A 19,098-nucleotide genomic window follows, 5' to 3' on the forward strand; every position below is an offset into this window, starting at 1 on the left:
CAATTGTATACATGCACCAATAACTTTTTATTCAGATTCGGTGCCCTTTTATTAAGTTTTTGTTTGGTTCACCTTATTTACTATTTATGAAGAATTAAGAGGTGATTTGAGATGAGTTGCGATGATTTTCATTATGAAAAATTCAATTGATCATTTTAATAAAATCTCTCACTTATGTTATATTTTTTAATTACAAAATTTTGAATTTAATATTTTACTTGATAGAATTAAATTACATTTGAACCAACTACACATTATTCATTCTACAAATCCTTATGAATAAAATTACTTTCCAAAAGATTTAAGTTTGTATGGATATATTTATATTTGTGATTTATATTGTTTGTGAATGTATATGTATCTTTATTATTTATGCAGTACAAATATGTTATCGTTCTTGTGTCCGTATTTAAAAAAAAAAATCTAATATTATATTATATCATAAATTTATAATATTTATAATTTGATTGCATTATATATAAAATAATATTACAAAGTTTGATATATTAACGGTATAATTTTATCATGTTACTTGTTTATAATAATGAAAATTTTAATTTTATATAAAATTGTTTCTTAATAAAGGAAAGACTTAAACTTTTGTTGTTTCATGTTTAATTTTTTATAAGAAAGATATTTTTTAACATGGTTATGTTTAATATTCCAACAACATATTTATATAGAACCATCACATAAATTTTATCTCATCACATGACCAAGATTTATGATCTATGTTTTGCTATAACATTTAAAACGATACCAATAAATGTTATCATTAGTAACAGATCTTGATAAAAAAGTTTTGGAGATACAAAGTAATATAATTCTTTAATAATTTAATTGGAATATTAGTTTAATATTTTAAAAGTTGTGAAGAAGTATAATTTATCTTGTATTCATCTTCAAGTGTAGTTTCCTTTTTATCTCTTTTACAACTTGAATCTATTATTTCATTCTTCATCGATATACTTTTCTTTAAATATATTAAAAAATAAGTTATTATAATCTAATAAAAGATTGAGAGATATAATTATTAAAATAAAAATATATTATAATTATACAAGATGAGTATACAAAAGGTCATGAGATAAAAAATAATTTTAATAACTATTAAACTAATATTTCATCATCAAGTGAGAAAAGAGAGAGTTATATTTTTTTCTTCGAGAAATGAAGGAAACAAATGAGAAGTGAGAGCAAAAATAATGAGTATGTGTCTAATTTCATTTTTTCTTCAAAAAATAAGATATGAGAGTAAGAGATAAAAAATACATAATACATTATTTTTTTCTTTTATAATCATACAAAATGAGTATACAAAAGGCTCATGAGATAAAAAAATAGTTTTAATAACTATTAAATTAATATTTCATCATCAAGTGAGAAAAGAGAGTTACATATTTTTTTTTTTACTTTGAGAGATGAAGGAAACAAATGAGAAGTGAGAGAAAAAATAATGAGTATGTGTCTAATTTTATTTTTTTCTTAGAAAAAAAATATGAGAGTGAGAGATGAGTACAACTTTGAGAAAAATTAAAAAGACAATGACAAAGAAAATAAAAAATATCTTAATAAATGTTTGGTTTAAAAAATATCTTACCAAATATGTCAAGTTAATCCTCCAATTTTTTAGTCTCAATTTTTTAATCGCAATTTGATATCTTTAGACAAAAATAAAGGCCAAAAGAGTAATTAAATCTAAATATTTTTACTTTTTATTATATTTGATTTTATGTTTTATTATTTATTAATATTAAATATTTTATTTTATAAAGAAAATAATAAAATACACAATTTAATTTTCATCTATTTTTAAAATATATTATCTATAATTTTAAAATTTTCAATATATATATATATATATATATATATATATATATATATATATATATAATTTTGAAAAAAATAAAAAATATTTGAGAGTCATGACCCTCCATACTCCTATTTCCGCCATCGGTTATCACTAAAACAATCTGACCATTACTAAATAAATGTCATGTTAAACTAAGATAAAATATTTTATAAATTTTACATTTTATATATTAAAATATTATATATATATATATATATATATATATAAATATAAGAAGTTATATTTAAAATAAAGACAAATATTTTTTCATATCAAGAATTACAAAGAATTGAAGAGTATTTAACGTATCATTTTGAAGGATTTTTTTTTCCAGAATCTTTACATCTCAACATTTTTAAAATTTTAAAGGATAAATATACGTAAAATTATTAAAATAATGTAAACTCTAAATTTAGATGATAAAAGTGTACTTAGCGCATTCAATGTTAGCAGTGTATGTATTACTTGTCATGCTTTATTATAACTACATCCTTGAACTTTTTGTGGTAGAAAACTATAATATATGTTATGTTAAAAAATAAATAAAATTGTATTTAAAAGAAAAATATGTTTTTTTTACATAGAAAAGGTTACAAAAAATCTAAGAAAATTGAATGTGTAATTTGTCATGATTTTTTTAATTGCACAAATTTTACAACACTTAGGGAAAAGTGAAGGAGAAATTTGACCTAATTTTATTTTCCTTCAGGTAATGTTTAAATAAAACTGACTCTTCGTTATTTATTTGTTATTTAAATGATTTTAATGTTTATAATTGTGCATGGAACACACTTGATATAAGTATTCTAGAAAAATTCTATTTGCTATCATGCATACACAATAATTAAAATTTATTATGAACTAATAATACTTTAAATTAGATTATACAGAGTTAAATTGTTTGATGCATTTAAATCATGACTAACTTACATATTACATTATTTTGATTAACTTTTTCAAAGTTTTCACTTCTTACACTTATTATGTGGATTTCCTATTATTCTAGTTACTACATGGAGACACTTTTAATCTCATCTAGACAATTTTTTGTGATATGTTAATTCATTTTTTATCTATCTTTATAAATATTTTTTAACTAGATTGATTATGTAAACCCTTTATAAGGTATATTACATTTGAACTTTTACGTGTAAAGAATGAGATGTTTAGCGTATGATATAGTTAAAAATTAGCGTGAGGTGTTAAAGAAACATATAAAATTTAATATTATATTAAAATTACAATTTTTCTAAAATCTACAAAATAAAATTGCAGGAAAATAATAAAGAACTATACCTGCAATTTATCCAAACTTATTGGACAGGCCCAGCTTTCCAATAGAACACTCCTAGACTTAGGCCCATAAACTATTGTACATCTTAATAAATATATCAACTAATGTTTGGTTAACCATAAATAATTTTTCACTCAAAGTTCATTTTTTTTCCCACAAAATGTATTAATTTATATAATAAAATTATTTTTTTTAATTTTTAAATTTATCGCAACGTAAATATAGTACAAATTGTGTCATCTCTAATTCTTTGAAATTTTAATACATGAAAAACTCTACATGGAACAAATACTTGAGAAAAATCTTTGACCAGTAAAATGAAACTGTTAAAAGCTAAATTCACAAAATATTTTCAAGTAAAATGTATGTAAAATTAAATTAAGTTGTCTCAAGCAAGCGATCTTTATTTATAAGTTACATTGCTATAAAGTCACTTGATTTTTTTAGTCTAACCTTTTTTAAATTATAATGTCTCATTTAGGGAAAATTCGTGTATTACTTGTGTTATTTTCTTTTATGATAATAAAATTATTATTATTATTATTGTTATTATTATTATTATTATTATAGAATTAAATATAAATAATTTTTAAAATTTTATTATAAACAACTTTTATTCACATTGTAAGTAATTTTATAATTAAAAAAATAGATAATTTTAGAAAAATCGGTTAAATAAAAATATAACTAAATTTTAAAAAATAGTTATATAAAATTAATAAAATAATTATAAATAATAAAATTGAAAAACAAACGTGAACATTAAAAAAAAAAAAATCTCCTTTATATATGGGGGTATAGATTTTGAAATTATGATTTTTTTTAGTGAACTGTAAAGTGTAAGAAACAAAAGCAAAATTATTTAACTCAGTGATAACCATTTAAATTGCCAAGCTTGACCTGATTTTGTACCCGAAGTTTTTTTCTTTTCTTTTCTGCATTTTGACTTTAAACACGTAATTTCATGAAATCTGTTTTAACATTAGTCGATTATGTATGTTATAAGTTAATTTTAATGGAAATGGTAACAAATGATATATATACATTAAGAAAATCCTTAATTATATTTTATCTATATCTTTATAATTTTACACATTAGATTAAGTTTTTTTAAGATAATAAATTGATGTTTTAAAATTGCTCTTACTCTATTAACAATCTTAAAATTTATCTTGAAATAATAAAATAAAACTTGCTCTTACTCTAAATCTTCAATGTATCTCTTGAATCTAAGCATTGTTTTAAGTCTTTAACATTTTTTCATGCATCATCATCAAATCTTCCATACTTCTTCATAAGTCATCATCATCAAAAAAATTTTATTGAAGAAAGATGTCCATCTTCTTCTTTTTGTCAACATGAATATGTTGGTAATATTTGTTGATAAATTTGAATATGTATCATCGAAAACTATTCCTATCGGTAAATTATAATTCTTATTTTTGAGAAATTGTATGTCAATAAATTTCATCAGTAAAATAGTGCCAAACTTCCCACTTTGAGTTTTGATCAAATTGTATAAAATCTGTTGATAATTTATAGTTCTTATTACCGACAAAATTTTCTTCTCGTAAATTCATTGATAGAAAGACGTCAAATTTTCTGCTTAATCTGATGTTATATATATATATATATATATATATATATATATATATATATATATATATATATATATATATATTTGTGATGGTAATGGCGGAGGCAATGCAACAATAGAGGAATAATGGAGGCCATGACAACAATGGCATCGAAAGTGGAGGAGGAGAAAAAAAAAGAGAGGATGAGGAGGGGAAACACTATAAGAAAATGTCTTATTAGCAACTAATTTTAGTGACAAAAAATTGTTTGTCACTTAGTGACCAATTTAGATACCAAACTACAAAATAAAAAATTATTGGTTACTAAAATAGTCACTATTATGAATAAAAAAAATTTATAATTTGTCTCTAAATTGATTTCTAAAATTTAGCTATCAAGAGAAATCGGTCATTAAACATTAGTTACTACGATTTTTGCTACCAAAACAATTGGTTTCTAAATTACTTTCTAATTAATTAGTAACTAATTTAGCGACCAATTATAATTTTTTATTCATAATAGTAACTATTTTAATAATCAATAATTTTTTATTTTGTAAATTGGTATCTAAATTGGTTATTATAGTGACTAACAAAGTTTGATCACTAAAATTGATTGTTAATGAAACATTTACTTGTAGTGAAATAGGAGGAGAAGGAGGAGCTGAAGGTGGCAAACATGACGACGATAAAGGAGGAACAAGGCAAAGGGGAGAGGAAAAAGAGGGGGAGAGGAGGAAGAAGAAGAAGATGATGATAAGAAAGAAATGATCTAATCATAATATTCACCGACAAGTTTTACTAATGGTCAAAATCTATAAACAATTACCGATGAATATTTACTAATGAATTTTTTGTTGTTTGTAATTATTGACAATTTCTTTGATTTGTCGGTAAAATTTATTGACGAGCATTTTACTAATAAATTATTGATGGATTATTACTATTAGTGACACATTTTGTGTGTCTATAATTAGCTATTTTCTTGTAGTGTGAGGGATAAAAGTGATAAAAAATTTTGAACATGAACAAAATTCAGTTTCACATAAGAGTTCATGGATTAAACATATATTTAATCTTTAAATAGTTATTGATTTTAAAGTAAAACTATTGGTATACTAGAAGATTGACATTATCTATGAAAACAAAAATGAGGTTCCAAAAATAAATCTTTGATCTCGTTAATCTTTAACTAAAAACTTATCATTTAATATTTTTACATCTCTTAAAAATTGAGACTAATAATAATTTTAACACATTTATTTTAACTACTATATACATCTTTTAGTGATAAAACTACAAGAGAATACCTCAAATTTAGTTATGAATTCTTAGAATAAGGAGTATCAATATTCGTATCAAAACACTTATTACTTAACAATATTATTCTCTCAAATCACTTTAAATCGGGTAAACCAAATCATCCGTATTATCTCGAATTAAATGATAAGAGCCCCCGACAAACAAACTAACGGTTAGCAAAATACATTTAAATAAATAAATAAATTAGAGTTAAATGTTTTTAATTTTGTTAATATACTTTTCCATTTTTATAAAATTATGATTACACAATATTTTCAAATTAAACAATTTTCACCTACCTAAGATATTTTTATTTTAACAAAACACGTTGACCATTCTATCATCTATAATTAATGTTAAATCTTATGAAACCTTGTTAATATTGTATATGGCATTGAAGAATAAATTACGCACAAAATAAACTGAACAGTTGTGTCGTTGCAGTGATAATACAGAGGCGATGTGCCAAAATTGAATGAAAATAAGTGATTCTTGTAATAATTTGTCCTAAGAGAGAGAAAGGGACATTATAGAGGAACTTGAGAGGAAAATTTCAATTTGAAGCCATGATTTCAATGTAACACACCAGCTCCATTTGTGCCCTAACACTCCCGATCTCGCTCTCGGTAGGCTCTTCTTCTTCTTTCTTGCCATCTTTATGTGCTTCCGTTAATCCCACCTTTTTATTTATTTTTTCTTTTCAATTTGGATGTCAATTTTCGTCTTCTTGATCTCATTGTCGGAATCGAAGGTATAAACGCTATTTGGAGTCCCCTTTGTGTTTAATTTTGAATTCAGTTCAAAATGGGTCATGTTTCAGTGGATTAGATCATTATCACTTGTTAGTGTGCTACAATCGATTCAATTCAAAGGCTCATGTTTGATTCTAGATCTAAGATTTGAACTGAATTCAAGATTTTCTGTCCGAGATTGAATTTGGCGGAGGAATCTGAGTGACAGTTGATGATGGTAACATTGTAAGAAGACTAGCTTGTTCCTGGTGGGTTGAATATTGGGTAGTTGGCATGGCACTTAGGCCACTGAGCAAGTAAATGCAGTGTTTTTTGAAATTGGGACGTGTATGTGTAGTTCTTCTTAGATTCAAGATATAATTTTCAATTGGATCAATGACAAAGTTAGATTTATCTGGTCATATAAATTTGTTGAACATCCTTATCTTTTTTCTATGTACATGTTCTTTTTTGTATGCTTGTTGTTTATGTGGTCGGCTAATGTATTATTGAATGTTCATATGCTGCCTTGATGGACTTTTGGGGTTCTTGTAGACTATTTTCATATGTGAACTGTGTTGAAGATAGACTGTGTTACTAGTGTTTCAATTTGACATGTGGATACCCCAAATCACATTGTGATGGTTGCCTATTTCAAAGACCACTATTGCCTTTTGTAGTGCTGTGCTTCATCTTGGCAAGTTCTATTGGTAAATGTCAGGTAGATCTGCTTGACAAAATGGGACATGTAAAGTTGCAAACGCAAACTGGTATCAATGCGATAGAAGAGGCATCTGGACAGTGCGATGCTGGGTATCCTGACAAAACTACTGTGGCATGCATGATCAATGCAGAAATCGGTGCAGTTTTGGCTGTCATGAGAAGAAATGTTAGATGGGGAGTTCATTATATGTCAGATGATGATCACTTGGAGCATTCCCTTGTTCAATCTCTGAAGGCATTAAGGAAGCAAATTTTTTCATGGCAGAATCAGTGGCATGTAATAAGCCCTGCCTTGTATCTCCAGCCTTTTCTGGATGTGATTCAATCAGATGAAACCGGTGCACCAATTACTGGTGTCGCTCTATCATCTGTTTACAAGATTTTGACATTGGATGTAATTGATCAAAATACTGTTAATGTTGGGGATGCCATGCACTTGGTAGTTGATGCTGTTACAAGTTGCAGGTTTGAGGTGACTGATCCTGGATCAGAAGAAGTGGTATTAATGAAGATATTACAAGTTCTTCTAGCGTGTGTGAAGAGCAAAGCATCTATGATGCTGAGTAACCAACATATTTGCACCATAGTAAATACTTGTTTCCGTATAGTTCATCAAGCAGGAACCAAAAGTGAATTGTTGCAGCGCATAGCACGTTACACAATGCATGAACTTGTTCGGTGTATTTTTTCTCACCTTCAAGATATTGACAACACAGAACTTGCTTTAAATAATGGCAGCACTGCTTTACAGAAAGAGGTATAGCATTTATGTTACCTTAAACTTACTGGTTGCCATTTCATTTTTTTTGATAATTTTGTCAGTTGCTAGGGGAGGTAAATGGTTGTAAGGAAAAATTGGGACCTTGGGCTAAGGAGTATGATTCAAATTTATGCATGAATTTTTATTTGGCTATTATATGTTATTCATTTTTTGTCACCTGACAAGATCTGAAATCATTCAAAATGAATTTGTTAGTTTATTTACCATCTGCTTCTCTACTGTTTATTACCTGTTTCAACTTTCCAATTTCCATGATTTTATTATTTCGTCAAATTGCATGTTGACAATCCTGGAATCATGAAATTTTGGGATATATTTGAGAGTGATGTTTTAGGGGAAATTTTTTGTCATCATTCATAACTATTCATTAATCTGGTAAATTTAGGCTGTTAGAAATGGACTTTAAGCCTAACTCAATCTCACAAAATTGGCTTGTAAGGTGAGTTTTGCACCTCACTTATATATTATGAAATTGCCTTATCTCTAGTCGATGTGGGACTTCCAACACACCCCCTCATGCCGAGGTATATTCATCTCGTGCATGGGACAAGGAATTAGTGGGTGGTCCGTTAGCGGCCCGATATCGGGTGAAACAGAATGTCTAAGAAAGTTTGCTAGGATGGACTCTAACTTGACTCTGATACCATGTTAAAAGTGAGCTTTAAGCCTAACTAAATCTCACAAAACCGGCTTGTAAGGTGAGGATTGCACCACTTATATATTCTGAATTGGCCTTATCTCTAGTCGATGTGAGACTTCCAACACACCCCTCACGCCAAGGTACATTCATCTTGTGCGAGGGACTAGAAATTAATGGGTGGTCCGTCCTAACATGATATCAGAGTCAAGTTAGAGCCCATCCTAGCGAACTTTCTTAGAAATTTTGTTCCATCCGATATCGAGCCGCTAACGGACCACCCATTAATTCCTTGTCCCACGCACGAGATGAATATACCTCGGCGTAAGAGGGTGTGTTGGAAGTCCCACATCGACTAGAGATAAGACAATTTCATAATATATAAGTGAGGTGCAAACCTCACCTTACAAGCCGGTTTTGTGGGGTTGAGTTAGGCTTAAAGCCCACTTCTAAAATGGTATCAGAGGCAGGTTAGAGCCTATCCTAACAAGCTTTCTTGGACATTCTGTTCCATCCGATATCGGGTCGTTAACGGACCACCCATTAATTTCTAGTCCCCAGGTTAGAACCTATCCTAGCGAGTTTTCTTGGACATTCTGTTCAACCCGATATCGGACCGCTAATGGACCACCCATTAATTTTTAGTCCCACGCACGAGATGAATGTACCTCGGCGTGAGGGGTTGTGTTGGAAGTCTCACATCGACTAGAGATAATGCCAATTCACAATATATAAGTGGGTGCAATCCTCACCTTACAAGCAGGTTTTGTGGGGTTTAGTTAGGCTTAAAGCTCATTTCTAACATAAGCTAAAATATATTTTGAGTGAGGTTTAGTTTTGGGCATTGCAGTTCTTTTTTGGTTTTCACCTGTTAAAAATGTGAAATCATATATTTTTATTCCTGATTTCATGTGAGCCTCGTTACAGGGCAATTTATATGTTTAACGAAAGGCTAGGTGATCGTTTAGATGACACTCACTAGTGTTTGTAGTCTCATGTTAGCGTGTGTCACTTCTAATATTTTTTAGATTCCTGAAACGAATATTATTTATCTTCCTTAAAATGAATATTAAGGAACAAAAGTAGGGATTTCAGATTTTGGTGGGGTGAAAATTAAAGGAAAAGGGTTTTATGTGGACCAAAAAAAAAAATTAACTCATTTTACAGATACCAAAAACAATGATTTAAAATTTTAGAGGGATTTCAGATTTTGGTGGGATGAAAATTAAAGAAAAGGGTTTTGTGGACCAAAATAAAAATAAAAATATTTTACAGAAACCAAAAACAAAGATTTAAAATTTTAGATGGATGAATACTCGTTTTACAGTGACAAACAAAAACTCGCTCATTTTATAGAGACTAAAAAGTACTTAAGCCTTTTTTCTCAAAAAAATTAACTTAATGTTTTATCTGTTTATTTATTTTTATAAACATATGTGTATCTCTTAAGAAGTTTACTCTTTCTTCCCTTTCCCTCTGGAACCTCACTCCTAGGTATACTCTAAGATACCTTATGGTGCTGGTCATCTGATTAAGTCTGGCTTTAAAGTCTGTAGTCCAATCGAAATGGCTTCAGACCTATCTTCCTGCTTTCCCTTCAAATTTAAGAAGGGGACAAATAATTGATTTATTGAGCTTTCTTATATTTAAAATATTACTACGTAAGAAAAGTGCCCTTCCACATGCTATATTTAAAATAGCATGTGAATATCCCACACACACATATATTTTTGCAAAACAAAACAAATTAAGGTGGCCAGAGCCTTTTGCACCTATAAGGTAGTGCCACCCCCTGCATGTAGTACCTTAGCTTGACTTTGACTTTCTCAGAGTTATTCTAAAACTACCTAAAATAATCCAAAATCCCAAAGTATATTCTTTAGGAAAACCACGTGAATATTATGTGTGTATGGTAATAACCGACCCCTTGTCGTGTATCATTGTGTTGCACCTCTCATACAAGGGTAAAAGATAAAAAGAAGAAAATGATTGTTAGAGGCTGTTTATGCATTGTTACTAGTTAGGGTTAGAGAGATTGTTTTCATGTATCATCATGACAAATATATTTACAGTCAATGTCACAAACTTGTAAATTTCATTACTGATAGTTTTTTTGTCACTTTTTCAACAGATTGTTGGGCTAAATAATGAGCATAGTTCTCCAAATAGACAATTGGACAATGGGAACTTGACTTCTGCTAGTAATGGTCAACCCTTATCCACAGGCATTGCTCCTAGTACTGTGAGTGATGTGGCAGCCACTGTATTGGATGAAGACACAGCTATTGGCAGCAGTGATCAAGAGGCTGATCTGAATGAATTGCAGCTTATAAATGAACCATATGGGATTCCCTGCATGGTGGAAATATTTCACTTTTTGTGTTCTTTGTTGAATGTTGCTGAGCATATGGGAAATAGTCCTCGATCTAACACTATAGCATTTGATGAAGATGTGCCTCTTTTTGCCTTAACTTTGATTAATTCAGCCATAGAATTGGGAGGGCCTTCCTTTCACCGACACCCTAGATTGCTAAGCTTAATTCAGGATGAATTATTCCGCAATCTTATGCAATTTGGTTTGTCAATGAGTCCTCTCGTACTTTCAATGGTATGTAGCATTGTTCTAAATTTGTATCACCATCTTCGTACAGAACTCAAATTACAGCTAGAAGCATTTTTTTCTTGTGTAATTTTGAGGCTTGCACAAAGCAAATATGGTGCTTCATATCAGCAACAGGAAGTTGTCATGGAGGCCCTTGTTGACTTTTGCAGGCAAAAAACATTCATGGTGGAGATGTATGCTAACTTTGATTGTGACCTAACTTGTGGTAATGTCTTTGAAGACATTGCTAATTTGTTGTCCAAAAGTGCTTTTCCTGTGAACAGTCCATTGACTTCCATGCATATTCTTGCTTTGGAGGGTCTTATTGCTGTTATGCACGGAATGGCTGAAAGGATAGGCAATGGATCTTTAAGTTCAGAACAATCTCCTGTGAATCTTGAAGAGTATACTCCGTTCTGGCAGGAAAAGTGTGAAAATTTTTGTGATCCAAAAAATTGGGTTCCTTTTGTATCCCGGAGAAAGTACTTCAAGAAAAGATTGATGATTGGTGCTGATCATTTTAATCGTGATACTAAGAAAGGTCTTGAGTTTCTCCAAGGAACACATCTTTTACCTGACAAACTTGATCCCCAAAGTGTCGCCTGCTTTTTCAGATACACTGCTGGGTTGGATAAGAATCTCATTGGTGATTTTCTAGGAAATCATGATGAATTCTGCATTGAGGTTCTTCATGAATTTGCTAGAACATTTGATTTCAAAGACATGATGTTAGACACTGCCCTACGCCTATTTTTGGAGACTTTCAGACTGCCTGGAGAATCACAGAAGATACAGAGGGTGCTTGAAGCTTTCTCAGAACGATATTATGAACAGTCTCCACAGATACTTGCCAATAAAGATGCTGCTCTGTTGTTATCTTACTCAATTATAATGCTTAATACAGATCAGCACAATTCACAGGTCAGAAATAAGATGACAGAAGAGGATTTTATCCGTAATAATAGGCGAATAAATGGTGGCAATGATCTACCTCGAGAATTTCTGTCTGAACTTTACCATTCAATTTGTAAGAATGAGATTCGAACAACTCCTGAGCAAGGTTCTGGTTTCCCTGAAATGACCCCAAGTCGGTGGATTTATCTCAAGCATAAGTCAAAAAAATCTGATCCCTTCATTGTTTCTGATTCCAAAGCTTACCTTGATTATGATATGTTTTCTATATTGTCTGGTCCAACAATTGCTGCCATTTCTGTGGTATTTGATAATGCTGAGAATGCAGAGGTATACCAAACATGTATGGATGGATTCATAGCCGTTGCAAAGATATCAGCTTACTATCATCTTGAAAATATACTGGATGATTTGGTTGTGTCACTTTGTAGGTTTGTTACGGTTTTTGATCCATTAGCTGTTGAGGAGTCAATCCTAGCCTTTGGAGAAGACATGAAAGCAAGAATGGCAACTGAGACTGTTTTCACTATTGCAAATAGGTATGGTGATTTCATCCGCACAGGGTGGAGAAATATTCTTGATTGCATCTTAAAATTTCACAAGTTAGGGCTTCTTCCTGCTCGTATTGCCAGTGATGCAGCAGAAGAGTCAGAGCTTTCTACAGAAACTGAGGATGGGGGGAAGCTTACTACTAATGCTTTATCTTTATCACGTCTTCCATCTGCAAATACTACAAAGAGATCCTCTGGATTGATGAGCAGGTTTAGTCAACTCTTATATCTAGGTGCCGAAGAGCCAAAATCAGTTCCTAGTGAAGAACAACTTGCTGCTCAGCAATGCACCCTTCAAACAATTCAGAAGTGTCACATTGACAGCATATTCTCTGATAGTAAATTTTTGCAAGCTGAATCTTTATTGCAGCTTACAAAAGCAATCACTAGTGCAGGAGTGAGGCCTAAGAAAGGGAGCAGCACATCTGACGACGAAGATACTTTGGTTTTCTGCCTGGAGTTATTGGTAGCTATCACTCTGAATAACAGGGATAGAATCGAACTTCTTTGGCAGGGTGTTTATGAGCATATTTCCAACATTGTTCAGTCAACTGTGATGCCTTGTGCATTGGTAGAGAAGGCTGTTTTTGGCCTTTTACGAATTTGTCATCGCTTACTGCCCTATAAAGAGAACATTACTGATGAACTTCTGAGGTCTCTGCAACTTGTCCTTAAGCTTGATGCTCGTGTCGCTGATGCATACTATGAGCAGATAACACAGGAAGTTAGTCACCTCATGAAGGCAAATGCCTCTCATATTAGATCTCATTTAGGATGGCGGACAATTACATCACTGCTTTCCATCACTGCTAGACACCTGGAAGCAGCTGAGGCCGGTTTTGACGCATTGTTGTTCATTATGTCAGATGGAGCCCACTTGCTTCCAGCTAATTATGTTCTCTGCATAGATGCAGCGAAGCAGTTTGCTGAATCTCGTGTTGGACAGGTTGAACGGTCTGTAATGGCCCTTGATCTTATGTCAGGGTCTGTCAGTTGTTTAAAGAAGTGGACTAATGATGCTAAGCAAGCGACAAAAGAAGAGGAATTGGCAAAGGTGTTGCAGGATATTGGGGACATGTGGTTGAGACTCGTACAGGGACTAAAAAAACTGTGTCTGGACCAGAGAGAGGAGGTTAGAAACCATGCGTTGTTATCTTTACAAAAGTGCTTGACAGGATCAGTTGGGATTAATCTCCCGCATAGCTTGTGGTTACAATGTTTCGATCAAGTGATCTTCTCTGTGCTTGATGACCTGATTGAAATTTCTCAAACACAATCTCAAAAGGACTACCGGAACATAGAAGGAACACTAGTTCTTGCTCTGAAGCTCCTGTGTAAAGTTTTCCTCCAGTTAATCCAATATCTATCAGAATTGCCAGACTTCAGCACATTATGGTTGGCTGTACTAAGTCGGTTAGAAACTTATATGAAGGTGAAAATTAGGGGAAGGAGAAGCGAGAAGCTTCACGAACTTGTGCCTGAGCTTCTTAAGAACACTTTGCTTGTTATGAAAACAGGGCAAGTACTAGTGCGGAGCAGTAGTGAGGATGGAAGTAGTTTGTGGGAATTGACATGGCTGCATATAAATAATATTGCTCCGTCAATGCAAGCTGAGGTGTTCCCGGAGCCAGACTCCAAGCATTTGCAGAAAAAACAGACTGAAAAGGTTGAAGGTTTGGTATCTGATGAAAACAATTCTGTGTCTTCAAATGAAACAGTAGGTCAAGATGGTCCTGGTATTAGTTAATAATAGCTGCAGCCCCTGGCTACCTGAATTGGCTTTTTTTGTGTCCCTTTGAACCCATGATCTCAGTCCTCGATTGGTTTTCTTTTGTTCCGAGGTTGTCCGGGTTCTCTTCAAGTGATTATGCAGAACTTCTCAGATCTCATTCACATTTTCACTGGGACTCTTGATGCTAGTGTACGGTTTTTGAGTTGAAGGTATGTTATAGCTTGAGGCATATTAGAATGAACCCTTGTAGTGTGGTCCTTAAAAAGACCACTTCCTCTCTCCATGAGACCACGCCTGTGCTGGTTAACTGCAGATTTATTGAGTCTTTCTTACTAAATTGTACAGAACTCGATATTCTCTTTACCTAGTTGCGAGATGTAATTTACTCGGTATGATGCAAGCTACACAAGTTTTGAAATTGTCATAAATATATATATTTGAACGTCCAAAGGTATGCCTTCATTGATTTATCAATTTATGGTACTGTTTCAGAGTCCAAATAGAGTTTTGATAATTTTACTGATACAATTTCAATTTGAAGCCTACGATTTCTGCTTTGATTTACCTATTTTTTCCATTTGTATTTTGGTGTACCACTCATACTTATCATTTCCATAAAGTTACTTATGGAGAGCATCTTTGGATGTTCTTACCGCTGTCTATAAGATTTATTAACAGATAAACAATTTTGTTGAAATAAATTATTGAAGTATATATATTAGAAAACGATGGAATGCATTAGTAACATTTTTTCGTTTAATGTACTTTAACTTTTATTCCCTTGTCGATTTGTCGATATATGTAAGTTGTCTATGTAGTACTCGGCTTTTGCTTCTTCAATATTTATCTCTAACTTCGAAAACCAAAAAAAAAATCCCTCTCCCTAAGATTTGGCTCTCATTGGGTCTAAGCCCTAGATCCTCGACTGTCTTGTTACGATAGCGGGCAAAGTGTCCGATTTACACGGGCAGGTTGCGCGAGGTAACCATTGACATTACTCTAGTACGAGGGGCAGGTGGCCCCTTGTGTGGGTTGAGCTTTCCTCTTGTCGTAGAGTGTCCTGTAAGTTTGGTATAGGCCTCATCTAGGAAGGGCCCATCGGTATGGTCTCGGGTGCGTTGGGTAGGTACACGAACCCTTCGACCTTAAGACCAGTTAGGTGGGCGGGACAGTCGCCCTACCTTCCGCAGCGCGTGCGTGTTTTGTTTTTTGAAAGCATCTAATAAGGGTAGTCCACGTGGCCCACTCATAACTTCCAGAACGTTTCAACTTCCTGAAAACACCACCTAAAACTGTCTTGTAGGTAGCGGTGCTTGAGTTTATGCATTCCGTTTTCCCTGTTGCTTGCTGTGGCTTTGGGTTTGCTTGTTCCTTCTTAAGTTTTCTGGTGGTTTTGGTAACGTTTAATGGTTATGTTGATATGTGTTTAGTGGATTTCCAACGGTGAGTAGTGCATGTATTTTAGGAACGCTGGGTTTTCGTGGGTAGTTTGTATTTTTCCGGTAGTGCATGGTGTGGGTGTTTTGTGAGAACTGGTGTTTATTTGGACAATTGGTGGTTTTGTGGCAGTAGGTTGTGGCCTTGGTTGATACCTTGAGTGGTTCTACGCTACGATCGTGTTTGGTGGTATTTGGTGGCTCGGTTTTTGCAAAGGAAAGTGCGACTGTGGTGTTCTGTTTTACAAGCTCGGAGGGTCTTATGGCGACCACCTATGATGACCTATATCCTTGGGCACCCGTGGGTCTTCGAAGGAATATGTCAAGCTTCACCTTCGACCAGATCATAGATCAGTTTTGTTGAAGGCAGAAGTTGTGCCAGGGTAATGAGGCGGATGTTGTTGTCGTTCGTTGTGCTCTAGACGAGCCTATGTGTGCTAACGCCACTAGTGACCCTTCATGACCGTTTTTCTATTTTTATTATACTGTGTTTTCAAAGGTCGATCTGCGTCTGTCCTTAAGTTCTTTCGAAAAGGGGGTGCTAACCGAGTTGAATGTGGTCCCTACTCAACTTCACCCGAACAACTGGGCCTTCATCCAAGCATTTCACATACTATGTACTCACATACAAGTGCGCCTTTGGTGTCCGTCAGCTGACATCTCCGAGGCAGATGCGAGTAAGGTGGTCGTTGACGGGTGTTTAGTGGATGAATGATCTCACACAAATTTTGTGCTTTTGATACTGTTTTTTAACGTATATGCCTGTCTCGAATTTACTCTCATGATTCCTTAAGTACTTTATCTAAAACATTAACTTTTTTTCAAAAGTATGCATGTATGGATACTGAATTACTTTTTCGTATGTGCGTTCTTGCTCTTGCTCTTGAACTTGTTGTGTCTGTTTCGGATTTCGCTAACCCTCATGTGATGCATAAGGGGTTTGCTCGAATTTGAGTCGTTTCCGCTCAGTTTTGAGTCCACGTATGCTTGATTCTAAGTCTGCATGGTTGTTGATTCGTTATATGTCAATCTTGATGGAGGTTTGGGCTCGTTGATTTTCAATTTTCCGAACCCTTTGGCGATATTAGGCATTGTTTTAAACGAGTATGTTCTGCTTCCAAGCCGAGCGTGTGTAGTCGCTTTAAACGAGTCTTCCTCGCCCCCAAGCCAAACTTGGATAATCTCTAAGATGGGTCTTCCCCGGCCTCAAGTCGAGCTTGCGTAGTCGCTTTAAACGGGTCTTCCCCATCCCTAACCCGAGCTTGGGTAGTCGCTTAAGACGGATCTTCCCCGCGCCCAAGCTAAGCTTGGGTTAGTCACTAAGGCGGTCTTTCTCGCCCCCAAGCCGAGATTGGGTAGTCGCTTTAAACGGGTCTTCCTCGTCCCTAAGCCGAGCTTGAGTAGTCACTAAGACGGGTCTTCCCCGCCCCCAAGCCGAACTTGGGTAATCGCTTTAAACGGGTCTTCCCGCCCCCAAGTCGAGCTTGGGTAGTCGCTAAGACGGGTCTTCACCAGTCCTAAGTCGAGCTTTAATAGTTTCTTTTTAGGATATTTGCTCATATGATCTGGAACATAATTTTATTTGATGTTATCGTTCTGACTTCGTTAAAAAACCCTTCTATTCCTAGTAAGGGAAAATGAGCGCCAGAAGGATATACAGAGGTACAAAGCCTAACTAAAATAGAAACAAAGATTGGATGCGTTCCTTGTTCGAGGGATATTTGTCCCCTATAGAGTTTCCAAAACGTAGGCTCCTCCGTTGAGAGCGTGCTTCACTCGGTATGGTCTTGTCCACTTAGGGGATAACTTATTCTACAACTATAGGGGATGTGCTTTTCTTAAGACGAGGTCAGAGACACAAATGCTCGAGGAACTACCTTGGTCTTGACTGCACTCGTCCTTTCATCTAATGAGGTGGTTGAGAATGTTCTTATCCTAAGAGTTTGTTGTGTTGCCTTTATAGGCAAGATGATGTTCGTGCCATACACCAAGCTGAACTGGGTTTCTTTCATCGTTGTCTAGGGGGTTGTGATAGGAGAGCAACACCCCAATAAGCTCCTCGGGCTAGTCAGACTTAGCGATTACTCTTCGGCACAGAGCCCTAAGAATTATTTTGTTGGCTGCTTTCGCTTGTCCGTTTGTTTATGGATGTTCCACTGATGAGAACACTTGTTGAATTCCCCAGTTACTATAGGCTTCACTGACGATTCCTCCTATGAATTGGATATAGTTGTCAGAGATTAGCTGCCTTGGGAACCAAACTCAATAGACCATTTGCTGCCAGAGGAAGTTTATTATTTTCAAGGCTGAAATAGTTGTTACAAGCTTGGCCTCGATCCACTTCGTGAAGTATTTGATGCTGACGATGAGGAACTTCACTTGCTTTGCAACCATCGAGAATGGTCCTAGGATGTCTATACCCCAAGTGTGAAAAGGCTAAGGGCTGATAATGGAGTGGAGGTTCTCAAGAGGCGCTTGGTGTCAGTCTCAATGATTTTGGTAGGGGATGCACCTTTTTACGTACTTTTAACAGTCATTTCGCAGTGTAGGTCAGAAGTATTCAGGGCCAAAGCTCGATAACCAATGTGACTACCGCATATGCCCTCGTGGAGCTCGGTCATGATCTTCTACTCCTCAACAAGGGTGATGCAGGCGAGCTATAGTCTGCCATATCCTCGACAGATCAGATGTCCATCTACCATCGTGTACCTAACGACATTTCTTGTTATGACTCGGGTGTCGGATGGATAGGCAGGATGGTTTCATGTACAAAGTCGATGTGATATCGACCCTAGCTCCTATGGTGCAAACCTAAACTTCTTTATCAACTTCGAAAACTCTGGGGAGACTAAGGTCTCTCAGATGATCGATCTCTATTACCCTGGTTTGGAGCAACTGACGAGTTTTAACAAGAGGTCTGCACGACAGTTCTGCTCTCGGGGAACATGGATGAGTTTGAACGAGGAGA

General features: G+C 34.0%; 1 protein-coding gene and 1 long non-coding RNA gene across 4 annotated transcripts; both read left to right on the plus strand.

Annotated features, from left to right (window-relative positions):
• Positions 1-6,420: 6,420 nt before the first annotated feature.
• On the plus strand, positions 6,421-15,258 carry LOC114193123 (ARF guanine-nucleotide exchange factor GNOM-like). Of its 3 annotated transcripts, none has more exons than XM_028082823.1 (3): positions 6,421-6,651; positions 7,478-8,236; positions 11,029-15,258. In XM_028082823.1, exons 2-3 carry the CDS (start codon positions 7,496-7,498, stop codon positions 14,707-14,709), a joined length of 4,422 nt encoding a protein of 1,473 aa, XP_027938624.1. In that variant the 5' UTR covers positions 6,421-6,651; positions 7,478-7,495; the 3' UTR covers positions 14,710-15,258. The 3 variants fall into 3 exon arrangements, with proteins under 3 accessions (XP_027938624.1, XP_027938626.1, XP_027938625.1); XM_028082825.1 differs by having other exon boundaries at positions 6,427-6,651; positions 7,312-8,236; XM_028082824.1 differs by having other exon boundaries at positions 6,427-6,651; positions 7,437-8,236.
• Positions 15,259-15,542: 284 nt separating this feature from the next.
• On the plus strand, positions 15,543-16,957 carry LOC114195457. The gene is made up of 2 exons (XR_003606498.1): positions 15,543-16,137; positions 16,267-16,957. It is a non-coding gene; the product is annotated as an uncharacterized LOC114195457 (long non-coding RNA).
• The last annotated feature ends 2,141 nt before the right edge of the window (positions 16,958-19,098 follow it).

Source organism: Vigna unguiculata, chromosome 8 (assembly GCF_004118075.2).
Source record: "Vigna unguiculata cultivar IT97K-499-35 chromosome 8, ASM411807v1, whole genome shotgun sequence".
Taxonomy (NCBI): Eukaryota; Viridiplantae; Streptophyta; class Magnoliopsida; order Fabales; family Fabaceae; genus Vigna; species Vigna unguiculata.